Source organism: Stenella coeruleoalba, assembly GCF_951394435.1.
Source record: "Stenella coeruleoalba genome assembly, chromosome: 16".
In the NCBI taxonomy this organism is placed as follows: Eukaryota; Metazoa; Chordata; class Mammalia; order Artiodactyla; family Delphinidae; genus Stenella; species Stenella coeruleoalba.
Genome location: NC_137162.1, coordinates 62,100,523 through 62,117,083, shown reverse-complemented (window position 1 = coordinate 62,117,083; position 16,561 = coordinate 62,100,523). Strand labels below are relative to the sequence as shown.

The following is a 16,561-nucleotide window of genomic DNA, read 5'->3' as shown; positions in this document are numbered from 1 at the left end:
CTCAGTCTGGAGAACTGTGTCCCTACGGGTGGAAACTTAAGAATGTTATAAATAGAACCAGGCCTATCACTATGGAGCTGAGACTCCCACCATGCTAGGCCCCAGGTCAGACGGCACGGAATGGCTTGTGTTTCTCAGGCAACAGGTCCCACTTCCAGAAGGGGAGCCTGGTTGGCTGTGGTCCACGGGAATGGAGGACTGGGTGAAGCCTCCCTGGGGTGGCCATCCTTTGGGACAAAGGCACAGTCTCACTTAGGCCTGGGCAACAAAATGGAAGAGACCTGGGCCACAGCCCAGACAGGACAGACCAAGAACCCTCGTGAGGGTGGTATCCTAAGAATTCTGGCCAAGTACCCAGAGGTTACCATTAAAAGTGGGCAGGGGGCTTCCCTGGTGGCGCAGTGGTTGAGAGTCTGCCTGCTGATGCAGGGGACATGGGTTCGTGCCCCAGTCTGGGAAGATCCCACATGCCGCGGAGCGGCTGGGCCCGTGAGCCATGGCCGCTGAGCCTGCGCATCCGGAGCCTGTGCTCCGCAACGAGAGAGGCCACCACAGTGAGAGGCCCGCATACTGCAAAAAAAAAAAAAAAAGTGGGCAGGGAGGGGTAGGGTGGGCTGGGGCAGGGCCTGAATTTATTCAGATGAACTCATCAACAACTTCTGCCTTAGAGATCTTGCCCATGTGGTCCAAAATAGGTTTATCCTGATTAGAAGTCCTCTCCCAAACAGAGGAGTCATTTTTATACCTTAACATAGTTGGTGGCAGGCATTATTGCCACATGGCTACACCTCCAGATAAGTGACATTGGGGTTGACCAAGAAACAAGAAGCACAGAACTACAAAGGTTCCCACAGGGTACCCCTGCCCCAGCATTGGCTGGAGTTTTGTCACTTACAAATTTGCCTAAGACAGTAGCCTGGAAGCATGCAGGGGGTCACCTACTGAAACCTCCTCTGCTCCCTGAATGTTAGCAGGATGGCAACCCACCCGACGGTCACGCTAGCTTGGCTGTCTTTCTTTAAACACCCCCAGCAGCTGGCAGGCCAGGTTTCTGTCTTAACCCGTTAGCTTTGTAAAAAAACTCACTCTCCATTAGGATGGACTCACCAGGAGGGAAATTTTATCTAACGCTTCTTAAATACAACCTATGGTATATAATCAGGATCTAAAAATAGAAATATAGAAAGATTCATGAAGATTAAAGACGGTAGGGACTAACAGTTTAAAATTAAGCTCCTATTAACAACCTGAGTGTTGCAGGATGTTATAGGCTTCCCCACCTCCTAATGTGATGGGAGAGGTTGGGATGTAGGCCATCTCTCCACCCCAGTCCCCCTTCCTTAGCTGGTCTCCTTGTGCAGGCCCTCCTTCCTGCCCTTACAGACAGGGAGACCCTTCCTGCCACGAGGATACTGAGCTCTCGCCCATACTCTGAGAGCTCTGAATGCCACACACCATGTGCACGCGCGTGCGCGCGCACACACACACACACACACACACACACACACACACACAAGAGGAGGCTGGGGTAGAGAAGGTGGGCTGTGCCCTCCCCAGGACCAAGTGAACCATTCAGCCAGCAGACCTTTGAAACAGAAAGACTCCTTTAAGGGTGTCTTTTTCTTTTAACACCAATATCCCTCTCTCTCTCTCCCAGTTTTTGGTTTTGTCTAAGTTGTGTTTCTGGTCAGTACATCACTGACATCTTACTCCAGGAAAAGAGCTTTTGCCCTTTGGCATTTGTCAAGCGGGTACCATTTGTCAAGAAATCTAATCGCCGGGCGGTGACAGTACCTATCTCCCGCCCAGCCTCCCCATCAGGGTGGAGACTGCCGCATGGTTTTCCAGCTCGTGGAGACCAACAGGTCCCGGCTCTTGGCCAGCCGAACCATGAGCCGCCCCACGTAGAAGCCACTGATCTGGCCCACGCCGTCATTTCTCCCCATGGCCAGGAGGAACGTCAGCGAACCTGTGAAGCAGAGCCGTGCGCTAAACTAGAATCCTGCTCACCATCCATGGGCCTGCAACTCCCAGGGCACAGACCCTTCCCGGGGCCTTCAGTGTCAGGGCAGGGAAATGCGTAAGGCCTTCAGGAACGTGCGCAAGTCCCTGACATACTTTCCTAGAGCTCTGGGCGAGGTTTCTGTCCCCAGCTTTGAGAGTGTGTTCTAGCGGTCAGGCATCGTAAAGCCCACAGAGGCTTCACCGTTTCTAACCCCGACTCTCTTAAAACTGTGCCGCGTGGGGAGCTTCCTGACCTGGCTTGTAGGCTTTGAGGGGCCTCTGTTTCATGGAGTTGACGATGTTGGCCACGGCGACACTGGCGTGGAGGCTGGCGTGATAGGCCATCTTGGGCTCCCTCACATCGGCGCAGTCACCGATGGCGTAGATGTGGCTGTAGCCCTCCACCTGGAGGTACTCGTTCACTCTCAGAGCGCCGTCGCTGGCCAGCTGATCACCTGCGAGAAAACCAGCCCGAAACCAAGATCCTGAGCTGCCTCAAGAAGTGGCCACCGGAACACAGAGAGGATGGGCTGTGGTGCCGGTCCAGCTACCCTCCAAAGGCACATCCTCAAGAGGCAAACCTCCTGTCTGGTTTACTTCTGCCTGAAGTCCCCCCCTTCAGAACTCTTCCTGCAAAGGCGAGGTTACTATTTTGGGGTGGAAACTGGTCAGAAAGACCAGCAAGTGTCATTTCGTATAACGCACATGACTCTCTGTAAGTTACCACGATTGACAATGACTCACTTACGATGATTAAGTTACACCCTAGCCCAGTCTTGGATTTCCTTTTGAATGTGGATCAGATTTTTTTAAATAAATGCAGGGCTTTAATAGATGATAAACTTTTCTTTTTAAGGGACTTAAAAGAATTTACCTTTGAAAATATACCATTAGGACCATTAGGTGTTAAGTCCTGGGATCTCTGTATATTATAAGTCCTCGATCCCAGCCCCACACATGGCCTGGACTAGCTTCCTTCTGGGATTGGATAATTCTTTCCTGCCAGACACACAGCAGGAGCTTCTTGTCCAGGAAAGGTATCTGGGAGTAAATGATGGGGACCTGGGGACATGGCCACCTCGGGGCCTGAGAAAGAGCCACTGAGCCTCCAGCTCACAGATGGAGCCATGGGTCCAGCTCCCCCCACCTCCAGTTAGCTCAATAGGTCAATATTCAGCTTTACGCACGGAGGCCTCATTACCCCCCTCTCCCCATGATCGTTTCCAAGCTCAAGTGGCAAACGTCTGGGTCAGGGTTTGGGGAGAGCAGCACACCTGTGAACAGAGAAAGGCCTGACCCTGGAATTTCCTCTGCATTGGTGTTCCAAGGAAAGTAACAGAAAAATAGATCTTTTTCTTCCTTCTAAAACCTGTTCCCATCTCTCACCACTAGGGGGTGGGCTCCGATTTTGGAAGATTCTGGTCACTTTGGCCACCCTGGCCTCAATCACCATCAACACAGCTGAGGAAAGCCCAGCAAGAGTGGCCCTGAACCTAAATTTAAAGTCTGAAGAGACCGAATGAGCTGTTGAGACTGGGGCTGGGGGTGGGAGGGTGGAGTGCCAGCTCCTCGGGGGAGAGGCCTGCGGGGCCTTCTCGGGGGCTGGAGGGGGAGGAGTCACGGCCCGGCCTCCCACTTACCAAACGCGCTGCTGTAGGCCGAACTGTTGATCTTGATACCGCTGCAGGCGATCACCAGGTTGGCGGCCACCTCCGTGCCTTTGTCCGTCTGCACCGTGATGTGCTCGCGATGCTTGTTGAGAGGCAGCGCCTCCAGGTTGCTCACCCGCTCACCTGTCAGGGGAGGCCCGTGACCAGGAGGCTGGCAAAGGGCAGGCACGCCACCGAGGCGGGGGCCCAAGCCAGGGCTGGCCTGGGGGCTGGAGACCGGTCCGCTCTACCACCCCAAGAAGCACAATCTGGACATTTGGCCCCAAGGGATCCGATGGAAAGCAAGTTCCAAGAAGCAATTTGGGGAAGTGAGGCTGAGTTTCCCAAGAGGTTCTGGGAAAAGCTATTTGAGGAAGACCTCAACCACGCCTCCCTGAATGTCCACTCCTAACCAGGAAAGATGAGCCCTCTGGGCTCACCACCGACAGGGGTAAGCAAGGGAAGTCCAGGGCCGGCCCACTCTCCTCACTGCCTGGAAGTGCAGGCGGGCAGAGGGCTGCACAGCCACTTCTGCAGAGCCCAGGAGCCGGGAGGGCTCTCAGAGAGCAGACACCTCGCCCGCCCTGCAAAAGGTGAGAGTGTCGGGCCCGTGAACTGGGGGGCGGGGGTCACACCCCCGGGAGAGAGCCCCACTCTAACATGCTGGGTAGGTCTCTTCCCTTCTGCTCTGGACAGAAGCCACGCTCTCCACCAGCCTCAAAATACAAACCCAAAACACCTATTCTCTCCACTAAAGAGATATCATAATTCAGGTCAAATCTTTTATATGATTTTTTTTTTTTTTTTTTTTTGGCCTCACCACACAGCATGTAGAATCTCAGTTCCCTGATCAGGAATCGAACTTGCGCCCCCTGCGTTGGAAGCACAGAGTCTTAACCACTGGACCGCCAGGGAAGTCCCTTTTATATGACTTTTTAAACCATTCAACAAATGGGTACCACCTGTACTGTACCCAAAGCAACAGCCAGGACAGTGCTGCCTTCATGACAGGAAAATCCCGTAAGTACCAGGGCCTCTGCCCTGCCTGGGGACGGACACACCTCCAGCTGGACGACAAGGCTACACAGGCTCTGCAGCCCCACCTCAGGACACAGAGAGCCTGGGGTTGAGCGCGGCCACGCTCAGGCTGTGAGCAGGGACCAAGCCTCAGCCAAGTCTCACCAGGCCAGGGCGAGGGGCAGGGCAGGAGGGGCCTGACACATACTCAGCAGCAGCTGCACGCCTTTCCGGAGCAGGATCTCCTTCACTTCCTGCCGGACACAGGGCAGGAGCTCCTTGTCTGCGAGGGCCATTCGGGAGTGAATGAGAGTGACCTGGGGACAAACAACCACAGGGCAGAGAGGGAGCCACTGAGTCCCCTGCTCACACAAAGAGGCTTGAAAACACATCAGCCTGTCTCCCCAACTTCCAGTTTACAGGTGAGGAAACAGAGGGCCCAGAGAAGTACTCTGCCCACTGCTAGAACCAGTTAATGGTGAGCTGGGCTGGAGCCCACATCTCCCAGGGTAGGATTTTTTCCGACGTGCCAATGCTTCACAGCACACACCTCACCGAGGACCACGTGGAAAATCATTTTCAAGCATCCTTGGGCACTTATACAGTCTATATATAAGCCACCGACATTCTAACTGTAAATCAGGCTGACATTTACATTAAGGCTGGTTCTGAAACTGGTGCTTCCAGGCACGTCTACTTGCTGTCTGGGTCAGCAGTGAAGTGCGAGGGAGCCCGCAGTGATGTTCCAAGCTTGAGCTGTGAAATCAGACTGCCTGGGTTGAAATCCCATCTCAGGTACCCACTCAGTCACCTCCTGAAGACCCAGTAAGATGGATCACAGTCCTACTCAGGAATATTGTAATGATGAAACGAGAAAGTAAGTGTAAAGCACGTAACTCAGCACATAGCGACTCTTTAATAAAGGGTGGCTACTGTTACTCTTATTTGTCTATTAGTTACAAACATTTGGGGATTATACTGAGTTATTTACTACTTCAGACCAGTCCTTACCCCATAAATCAAAATTAATAAACTTCTACATGAACCACCCATAATAATTTCCAATAATTTGTCAGAGAATAGCCATATAATTAAATTAGCCCATATTTATCTTACTTTTCAAAACCAACCTGCCTTTCCCTAGGGAAAAAGAACCAGACACAGGCTCCACGTGGCTCCCAGTAGCTGATCTGGCATCAGCTGCAGGCAAGCCGTTGCCTCACGGACCCATAACTGCCCATCACCACTGAGCCCCAGGCTGAGCCTTCACAGCCTGCTTCCTTCCTCTCCAGGATGCCGGTAGGGTCTCCATCCCTTTATCACTAAAAAGAGGCAGTGCTGGCCAGTCCTTCCCCAGCATGGGCTGTGAGGTGTACACTTCGGGGTCCCCCTACGTGCTGTCTAGGGCAAGGGCTACTGTCCCTTAAAGACCAAAAGGCTGTGCTTGCTCCAGACAAGACACCGATGAGGGTGCCTTTGATCAAGCTGGTTGTTAGCAAAAAGAGGTCATCAAAAGTCTACGTTTCTATTGCAAAGGCCACATTACTGCAGGGGACGTGGGAGTTAACCTTTCATAATGTATCCCCCCAGGGCATGGTCCTCCGGGTTGGCCCAGAGGGCAGAACCCTTCACTGAACTAGGATGCACCCTGGCTCTCCAGGTAAAATTCCCAGCAGAATGGGACTTTAGGGGGTCCCCCAGTGCAGAGAGCAGGAGACAGGAAACACACGCTCCCACTTTATGGTAACGGGGCTCCCCTCCCAGGCCCTGAGCAAATTCTGATGTTCGTCAGACAAAAAAGAAGCCCGCCTCCGAGAGTTCAAGGCCAAGGCCACTGGCCCACCTCTTTCTCAGGGTATTCTGTTTTAATCTCTGCTGCCATCTCCACTCCCGCAGAGCCTCCTCCGATCACCACGATGGACTGTGCGCACTGGACCTGGAGGAGGAGGAAATGTTGAGGTGCGCCCTCAAATCTGCCCTGCCTCGGGGTCCGCCTGGGGAGTGGGTTCCTTGGCCAAAGGAGCGTAGAGAACCTTTTCCAAGTTCAGGGTCCAAATGTGCTGCCTCGGGGCCAGCTCTTGCTGGGTGTCTCCCTGCATTTCTCACTCAACTCTCACTACCTGCCCAGCTTGCAGGTGACCCGGATCTGCCTGAGTTCCAGGCCGGGTTCCTAACCTCCACTCTTACGTCTGCTCATGACTGTGCCAGAGGTTCCCCAGGCCTCTCAGCAGCTGTGCAGAGAGGGAAAGATCTGGCCTTGGTCACACAGCTGTAGGACCTTCTCTGGGTCCCCACACCTCATCTGTTCAGTGGGGACAGATCCATTCCACCCACCTCTCCAGATCCCCGTGAGAAGTGACTGACAGCATGGATCCAAGCCCGCTCTATAATATAAACACAAGTCCCATGCAAACAGGAGCCAATCGCTACATGAGCAGGTCCAAAGGTCTCCTCCCAGGAGCCTCTTCCTGGTAACTCTCCATCTCTACAGCGCCACTGCAGCCCCGGGGTCTCCTTGCTGCAGCCCCGGGCATCCCCACAGCTGTCCCACTCTCCCAGGGCCCCCCACCCCCGGCTCTGCCCTCACTGTCCTGCCGCCAGGCAGCAGGCAGCTCACCTGCGTCACCATGTCCTCATAGGCCTGGATGGCCATCTGCTGGCTGGACACCTGGTTAAACTTGCCTGGGAAGAGCCCAGTGCTGCCCGTGGCCAGGATGAGATATGTGAAGGACAGGGCCTGGGAGGGGCAAGGGAAAGAATGGTGAGGGCAGACCTGGGCTCCTGCATCCAACCCCAGGCTCCACCAGGCAAGCAGCGCCAAGGGGGAGAGGTCTCCTGCGGGGGAGCAAAACCATCACTGGTTAGACCAAGGGATGGTGCTAGCACCCAGGAAATATTCAAGGAGGCAGAGCTTACCGCCTGCTGGACCGCCCACCATCAAACAGGACGGGAGGGGAGAGCTCCCCACAGCAGCGGGGCAGGTGAGCGGGCAACAGGAAACGGCTCGTGGGGAAGAAGCAGGATTCCAGCTTCCAGTGTGGAGTTAGTTTAGAATCTCCCTATTATTACCATTATTTTAGAAAAAACTTCCCCTTATCCTGGCCAACAAAAACAAAGTGTGGGGGGGGGGAGCGGACATCCTGTTTGGAGCCTAAATATATAAAACTGACAAACCCAGAGCTGCTCTGATGGAAGGGGGACTGGAGGGTCTGTATCCCACTCAGACTCCACTACGCCCGTGGAGGCCTGAGATGCCCTCATGGACCCAAAGCCACAGGATAAGGACGTTCTCAGTAACCTTGCCAACTGGAGATTCTACAGCCTCAAAATTGATTCCAGGAAGATTGATTTATTCACACTAAACCACACTCACTGAGGACAGGAATTGGAGCCCCTTTGTACAGTCCCCCCTTAGCTCTGACTAGAGTAGAGGGCCAGGCTGGAGGGTACCCTCAGCATGGCGGGTGGGCTGCTGGCAGCTTGCTGACGGAGCTCTGGTCCCACAAGGATACAACAGGCACCGTGCTTACCCCAGGGCTGAGGGACACAAACTTCGGGAAGAAAACCTCTGCCCCCCCGGGCGATGTGGGATTGTGGTGCCTACCCTTTGATTCCAGACAGTGAGGGGGCCCCTGGGCTGGGACCCTGGCTTTCAGAGTGAGGGCTCTGGGGCAAAGCTGCCTGGGTCCAAATCCTGGCTGAGTCTCTCCAGCTGTGGGGTCTTGGGCAAGCCTCTTAACCTCTGGGTGCACCGAGGCTACTCCACCTCCCTCACAGGGTCACAGTGGGCGTTAAAGGAGATCACGTGAGGCTTAAAACAGTGCCCGGCATACAGGGAAGGCTCTGCACCACTCTCCTGTGGCTGCTGGGGCCCAGCCTTTGCTCAGGAGGCATCTGCTATCTGCCAGGCACCAGGAGGGCATGGGGGGCCCTTGCCCCTAAGGAGACGGGCCCAGGTGTCCTCCCACCAGCAGCCACATCCCAGGGGCCCCCTGAAGCCAGCTGAGGATGGCCAGCCCCCGCTGGGTTCACCTCGCCGTCCTCCAGCAGCACCGTCTGATTCTTCAGGTCTATCTCAACCACCAGGCCCTGCCGGAAGTTTTCCTTGAAGGTCACCGAGTAGGAAATGAATGTCTTTTTGGCAAACCCTGGGGAACGGACAGAGAGGAGGTCACGGTGTAAAACTGGGCTGCCCACAGGAGGCCAGAATAACTCAGAACATTTCCAGAGCTGCATGCCAACAGGGGCCCCTTGGTTAAACAGCCCCTGGGTACCCACTACCCCCTAAAGCGCCAGTCTGGGCCCCAGGTCCTCGGAGAAGCTCTCGCTCTGACTTCTGGGGCCTTGGTATGGTAGCTGCTTAAGGCCAGGGACCTTAAGATTCCCCGGAATTTGTCTAATGGTGGAATTTAGGCACCTTGCCCTAAAGGGAGAAAACCACCCTGTGATCCACAGTGGTGACAAGACCACGGTCACAAAGAAAGTCCCAGAGAAGAGACCATTACCACTCTCCACGGAGGCCCGGAGGGCTGCCACGTTGTGGTGGAAGGAGTCCTTCATGTCCACCAGCACGAAGGGGATGTTCAGCACCTGCAGTTGGCTGGCGGCCGCGATGCCGCCAAAGCCCCCGCCCACGATCACCACATGCGCGGCTCCCACGTCCATGGAGACCTGGGACCCCATCTCGGACCAGGTGCTGCTGGGGTAGGAGGAGAGACCACATCAGATTCAGGGGGCTCGAGGGCTGGGTGGGCAGAGGTGGGTCCATATCAAGAATGGCCTCAAATGCCAAGACTTGATCTTTTAAAAGTATGTAATCACCTTTTATGAAATTCCATTTTTTGTAAAATTTGAATTAAATTCCAAAGGAATAAGGAGTATCCTAATTCCATCTCATCCGCTCAACCACCCAGTTCCCTTCTCCAAGGCATCTACTGTTACCAAGTTTACATGAATCCTTCCAGGGATATTCTGTGCACCTACAATCATGATTATTGTTTTTGCACACGTTAAACAACTGTTTTTGCACTCTTTTTCACTCGTAAATATATTTGTTCACTCAACAGTACAAATTAATGGACCTCCTGCTCTTTGACATGTTCTGTGCTATGGATGCCGTCGTCAGAGAGACAGACAGACAGATATGGTCTCAGCCCTTGTAAAGGCAGGGTTTCAGACTCAAAGGGCCAGATGGATGATGTAGCTGTGGGAAGCTGGGCAGGTGCACAGTAACCAGAAACGGTGGGTACACCTCTGGGGAATTGGTAAGCACAGGTCACATTAAAAGAACTAAACAAAATTATTTAAGCACATCACTAAGCAAACACTGAGACCAGATTCCACCCAGCTCACACGTCACCAGCTTCAGCCCCAGGTCTGAGGAGATCACTTAGCCAGTTATGACAATCAGCCTGCAAAACAGGATGCAATGGGACTAAGGCCATGACAGTGCGGTGGGGAGGAGGGGCCTGCTGTGTGCAGGTGGTCCCCTGAGCATTCCTGGAACAGAGGACATACACTGCGACCAGTGGGTGACACTCCCCAGGAGGAAGCGGGCAGGGAGAAATCTCTGCTGGGAGAAGGAACAGTGCTGGTTAAGGACCAAAAGGGAAGTCTGCTGGTGAGAAACAGGATGGAGAAGCGCTCATCACGTGGGCTCCAGTGAGAGGGGCAGGGGGTGCAAGGTCCTGCTTGATGTCGAGGAAAGGGAGCCTGCAATCGAAGAGAGTACCTCCAGAGGATGGAGGGCCAAGTGTGCACCAGGCTCACACTCACATGTGAGCACGGCAAGGAGGGAGGAAGTGGACAGACAGCAAGCTGTCAAAAAGCTCAATGGGGAAGAACATTCCAGCCCACCTCTCGGACAGCACTGCAGGCAGCTGGAAGGTCACCACTCTGTCCTCCATCAGGTGTGTAGTCTGGGGCACAACCCCTCCCCTCTCTGGGCCTCCATTTACCCCCTGTAATGGGAGGAGACAGCCTAAAATGTCCTTGCACAATAGGTTTCCAAGACATGGTGACCCCCAAGATGGTCCCCAGATCTTCCCACACTTATGGGAGTGGCTTACGGTTGGACCTCCAGACACTGTTGTCATTGGTATTCAAATGCACACAGTCTAATTTCTCCTCTGGGGAAGTGAAAACCTGGGCGGGTGAGGGTAGATCTGGCATAGGAGATTGGAGGGGATTTAACTTTGTTTCTCATTGGTCCCCAATGCATTGAGGCTTGTGCATCCTAGGGCTGGGACCAAAACAATTCCCCCAGCAGGCAGTGTCACCTTCACTGTTCCAGGCCCTCAGCAGGTGGTCCAGAGCTGGCCCCGTGAACGTTCATCAGGCTGAATCTGCCACCTAGGCCAGGACCCAAGAGGGGCCCGGGGACCAGCCAGGGACAGGAGCGGACACCAGGAGCTGAGCAGGGCCTGGGAATGTGGCAGGCAGTCAGGCAAGCTATGGAAGGGGTGCATTTCACCTGCCCCTTCAACACGGCCCCCTCTGTGCCAGTTTGCCCTTGGGGCCAGCAGCCAGCGAAGAGGTCAGAGAAACACCCAGAGAGCTCTGCTTCCAAGCTGGCGGGGCACAGGCCTGAGAGAGGCTACCCAGCTTGTTGGGGAGAGGGGTCCACCATGGACCACCCAGGGAAGCTCAAGGTGGAGCCCTGAAAAACAGCTGGGGCCAGGGGCCTTCTTCACAGAGGGAATAGCTTAGGCCAAGAAGTCCAGTGGCAGGAAGGGAGGGGGTGGGAGGGGTTCAGGGAACAAGGTGGGGCAGCCAGGAGGGCAGGGGACAGGGGACAGCACACACAGAGGGCCTGTCATGCTAGGGCAGTGTCTGGGCCTACATGCTGCCCTGGGGCCCTCGCAGGGAAGAAAGCCCAGCGAGCCCAGCACAGGCCTGATGGGCAGTGGGTTAGCCAAAGAAGTTAAACCCCTGCTCCCTCAGCCCCCCAGGATCATTAACTGGCTTCCCCAAAGGACAAACCCTGGCCTCACCCAACTAGGCACAGCCCTCAGTAAAGATGAATTGATTCTTTAGAGTTCCGGTGCAGAGTCTGGGGCCTGAGGGCACACCCAGGCCCAGGAGGGGCTGCCATCGCTGGGCCAGGGAGGGGAGGCGCTTTTACACCACAAGCCAACTGAGGCCTCTCCTGAAATCTGTTCTCTCTCCTCCACTAACCTCTGACACACCCACTTGGGGAACGGGGGGCCTGGTGACGCTCCAGCCCATTCCACCGTTTCTTCCCGGCAGCCTCCCTTGCCCAACACTCTTGGACACCCGCCTCTCCCTTGGCTCTTCCAATGCCAATTCTCACCTGGACCCGAGGACAGCTAGACTCCCCTCTGCTCAGCCATGACCTACTTCACCAGACACCTAAATCATCGGCTTAAGCCATGGACCAGCACTCCTAGCCACACACCCTGCAGGTGCTCAAAAAGCAAGCGGGCAACTGATGATACTGAATTATATGTTCTAATGTAGCAGCAGTGCTGGGCAAACAGCCTCAATCAGTGGGCGACTCCATCAATCAATGGAAACCTCCACCAACGGGGGATTAGAGGACACACTATTACACACCCGTACAATGGAATATTCTGGAGACATTCAATTTTACAGTGGAAGATTTTCTACATGAAAAGTTTGTCCACAATTCATCCGCACCCACAGACTGTACAAGACCAAGAGGAAAACGTAATGTAAGCTACGGTCTGTGGGGGATTATGTCAATGTAGGTTCAGGAACAAACACACCACTCTGGTGAGTGATGTCGATAATGGAAGAGGCTATGCACGTGTCAGGGCAGGAGGCATATGGGAAATTTCTGTGCCTTCCACTGAATTTTGCTGTGAACCTAAGACTACTCTAAAAACATAAAGTCTTAGGAAAAAAAAAAAAAGCTTGTCCATCAAAAAGTCAGATAATAGAAAGTCATGTAGAGCCTAATCTCCATTGTGGGCCATCAGACCCAGGCACCCAGCTACATATGCACACATACAAGTGATGATGACAACAATGGGCATCCACTGCGCTTTTATCGACGTCTATGCGTTGAACAGGTGGGGTTTCCTCCTCATTTTGGAAAGAATTTCAGTAACCTGCCCCAGTTCCATCCTCAACGGTCTGGCCAGATCTGCACTCTAAACCAAAATGCTAATAGTGGTTGCCAGATGATGTTTTTACTTTCTTCTTTGAGCTTTTCTCCCCCTTTTTTGTACTGTTTGAATGTTTTTAAATGAAATAATAAAGCTCTAAAGACAGAGCTGGCTTCCTACAATCTAATGTTTTTAATTGAGATATTTTTTCATATATTATAAAATTCACTATCTCAGAGTGTACAACTCAGTGGTTTCTAGTACACTCATAAAGTCGTGCAACCATCACCACAATCTAATACCAGAACATTTTCATCACCCCCTCCCCCAAAAGACCCCACATCCATTAGCATTCATTCCTCATTCCCTCCTCCCTCCAGGTCCTGACAACCACTAACCTTTCTGTCGCTATAGATTTGCCTATTCCATACCTTTTGTGTCTGGCTTCTTTCACTTAGTGCAATATTTTCAAGATGCATTCAAGCTGTAACTTATAACAGTATTTCATTCCTTTTTATGGCTGAGTAATATTCCATTGTATGGAGATACCACATTTTGTTTATCCATTTGTCAGTTGATGGACATTTGGGTTGTTCCCACCTTTTGGCTGATATGAATAAGGCTGCTATGAATATCTGTGTACAACTTTTTGTGTGAACAAAAAATTCTCTTAAGTTTATACCTGGGAGTGAAATTGCTGGGTCCTATGGTAACTCTAGATTTTACTTTTTGAGGAACTGCAAACCTACCATCTGATTTTACTGACCATCAAGGCAAGAGGATGAGCACAGAGAATCTTAACTGAATCTTCCCAGATGCAGGAATGTTAGCATAAAAGCAGGTCCAAGGGGACTTTCCTGGTGGTGCAGTGGTTAAGAATCCGCCTGCCAATGCAGGGGACACAGGTTCGAGCCCTGGTCCCAGAAGATCCCACATGCCGTGGATCAACTAAGCCCGTGCACCACAAGTACTGAGCCTGTGCTCTACAGCCCGCGAGCCACAACTACTGAGCCTGCATGCCACAACTACTGAAGCCTGCGCGCCTAGAGCCTGTGCTCCACAACAAGAGAAGCCACCGCAGTGAGAAGCCCGCGCACTGCTGCGAAGAGTAGCCCCCACTTGCCACAACTAGAGGAAGCCTGTGCACAGCAACGAAGACACAACGCAGCCAAAAATTAATTAATTTATTAAAAAAAAAAAAGCAGGTCCAAGAAAACAATTCCTAACTGTCCAGCAACTCCTAAGTAATTTTGCCTTTGCCCCTCCCCCAACACACACACAGTATGGTCTACACTCAAATTTTCTCAGTAAATCCTGTTTTCTCTGCCAAGGACACCCAGCCTGATCCCAGGGGGATTCTTCTCTAATAATACAGACAAAGGGCTTTTAGGAATCTACTGAAAAACAAGGAAGTTATATTTAGGCCAAAGCTGTGGGGAGGTTATGCCTCAGAAGACACACAGCGGACCCATGTGGGCTCTGATCAAAGCAAAGATGTCGTCCCAGAATTGTTTCATAGAGATTACAAATAAAACACCCAGCTTTTGAGCGCTCACCAGTTACCCCCAAGGTAGATTTCCACAGCCGTGTCCAGAGTGGCCGTCCTGGATGAGAGGGCCTACAGTGTGACTTGAAGCACCATGAATATATCTCTCCAACCCGGCGAAGGCAGAGGGGTGGGCAGCCTCCCTCACTGGACCCCAGGGACCAGGCTGAGAGTGGGCACTCCATGGCCAGTCCCCCAGGGAACACATGGTGAACAAAACCCAAAAAGACCGATTTCTGAAAGAGGCTCAAAGTCTGAAGAGGGCTGTCCTTTCACGCCCTCAGGAGAGGGCACTTCTGGGCAGACGGGCTCATGCGGGTGTCATACAGGCTCCGGTGCTGAAGCCTAGGCCGCACAACTTGTACAGTCTCCTGGGAGCCAGTCACTTTGTGGTTCCCTTAACAACCCCATGACCTGTGCCTGGACCCTGGCTTCCTCTTTTCACCACCAGACACAAAGATCAGGCTGGCCCTGGCGCACACCCCCTCTACCCAGCTCCTCCCTAACTGCTGGGTAGTCCCGAGCAAGGCCCCGCCCAGCTGGGCCTCAGTCTTCTCCTGTGAAATGGACCTTCCAGATGCAGGGTTACACACGGCCTTCCTTGGAGGGCTCTGAAAGCTTGAGGCACATACACACACCCAAGCAGGCCTCCTTGATAATTTATATATTTTACATGTTGGCCTTTGAACACAAGGTGCAGAGCCGGGACACCTAGAAGCCCCTTCACAAACTTGGAAGCCCCTTCACAAACTATGTCTGACCCTCTGCCCTGTGCCTGTCCTCCGGTGGGACAGTCAGCTCCTAAGCACCTCTCCCCTCCCCACCCTCACGGTACAACCAAGGATCAAAGGGAGTCTAATCAGAGGGGAAAGGCAGGGTGTGTTTAGTGGGTGCTGTTGAAAGAAAAGTGCCCAACATCAGGCACTAAAAGCAGCTCCCGGTGGATCAGGAGTCCTGGGCTTCCCCCCAACCTCCGGCCCCATCAGAGTTAGTTGGGCCACTTCTGGCCTTAGTGCCCCCGCGGAAGCTGGGGCTCCGTGGAGAAGCAGGACCTCCCAGTACACCCTGGAGCCTATGGGCACTGGGTAACACCGGGCATTTTCCTCCTGGACACTGAGGCTTTCCTCCTGCCTGTGACACGGGCTTCCGTCCGCCCCGCAGCAACTTCCACCGCCCAGCGGCGACCCTCGGAGCCCTCCCGGGATTTGTGGGGGGGGTGACGGGGGTCTTTGTCTTACTTAGGAAGACTTAGCAGGGATTTGGGGGGCGGGGGGCGGGGAGCGGACGCGGAGGAGGCGATTTTGCTCCGTCCTCACTGGGAGCAAAGCTCCCCGTTGAGTTTTGAGGGACCTGGGTTGGTGCAGGGCTGAGTCCCTCATCCTAGACCAGGGGTTGGGGGCGCGGACCTATACCAGTCCTCGGCCTGTTAGGAACCGGGCCGCACAGCAGGAGGTGAGCGGCGGGCGAGCGAGCTAGCAAAGCTTCATCTGCCGCTCCCCATCGCTCGCATTACCGCCTGAACCGTTCCCCTCCCACCCACACCCCGCCCCTGGCGTCCGTGGAAAAGTTTTTTTCCACAAAACCGGTCCCTCGTGCCAAAAAGGTTCGGGACCACTGTCCTAGACGACCGCCCTCTCCTCCCCGGCCCCGGACGCTGTTTCGGCTTCTTGGGGCCCTGCAGGCGCGGGGGTCCCGCAGAGCTCGCCCGACGCGCTCCTCACCTGCCAGCGGCCTCCCGCCGTTCCGGCTCCCGTTCCGGCTCCCGCTCCTGTCAGCAGCTCCCGTGGTCGCCGCCGGGCCCGAGGCCCCTCCCTTGCCGGCGTGACTCGGCGCGTCTGCTCTCCAGCCTCGGCGCGTCTGCCCTCCAGCCTCGGCTATGCCCCCGGCGGCGCCCCGGGGAACTGCAGCCTCCGGCCCGCCCGCGCCGCCGGCCCGGGGAAGCCAATCGCCCCAACCGTGAGCACTCGACCGCTACTGTCAAGGACGCCCGCGCTGCCCCGGCCCCTCGGACTCTGCTCAAAGTTCGGTCCGGCTCCCTTGCCGGACGCCTTTCCAGCCTTTAGAGCGCGGGCCCCAGCACTGGCTGTGCGATCTCGGACGGGTCACCAGCCTCCTGCCTTCACACATATAAACAAAAATACAAACCCAGTTGAGCACCTACTCCACGCCTGGCATTGTGCTGGGTGTGAGGGGTGGGAGTGAGGGGTTGTAAAATGTAGAACAATGCAGGCATGGTTTCTGCTTTCCTCCAGGTA

General features: G+C 54.2%; 1 protein-coding gene across 2 annotated transcripts; it reads right to left on the bottom strand.

Moving 5' to 3' along the window:
* Window positions 1-60: 60 nt before the first annotated feature.
* Window positions 61-16,455, bottom strand: AIFM2 (AIF family member 2). Of its 2 annotated transcripts, none has more exons than XM_079900973.1 (9): window positions 16,028-16,455; window positions 9,176-9,369; window positions 8,703-8,818; window positions 7,288-7,407; window positions 6,514-6,606; window positions 4,879-4,987; window positions 3,645-3,797; window positions 2,259-2,459; window positions 61-1,969 (listed from the first exon to the last, which is right to left on the bottom strand). In XM_079900973.1, the coding sequence occupies exons 2-9, from the start codon at window positions 9,351-9,353 to the stop codon at window positions 1,818-1,820; spliced, it is 1,122 nt and encodes a 373-aa protein (XP_079757099.1). In that variant the 5' UTR covers window positions 9,354-9,369; window positions 16,028-16,455; the 3' UTR covers window positions 61-1,817. The 2 variants fall into 2 exon arrangements, with proteins under 2 accessions (XP_079757099.1, XP_079757100.1); XM_079900974.1 differs by lacking the exon at window positions 16,028-16,455 and adding an exon at window positions 10,527-10,564.
* Window positions 16,456-16,561: the final 106 nt, after the last annotated feature.

Excerpts from the sequence above, each read along its gene's own strand:
- AIFM2 (XM_079900973.1), bottom strand. The coding sequence starts at position 9,353 with ATGGGGTCCCAGGTCTCCATGGACGTGGGAGCCGCGCATGTGGTGATC. Across the intron at positions 7,408-8,702 it reads TGCTGCTGGAGGACGGCGAG|GCCCTGTCCTTCACATATCT; the intron begins GTGAACCCAGCG and ends TGCCCCTCCCAG. Across the intron at positions 6,607-7,287 it reads ATGAGGACATGGTGACGCAG|GTCCAGTGCGCACAGTCCAT; the intron begins GTGAGCTGCCTG and ends CTCCTCCTCCAG.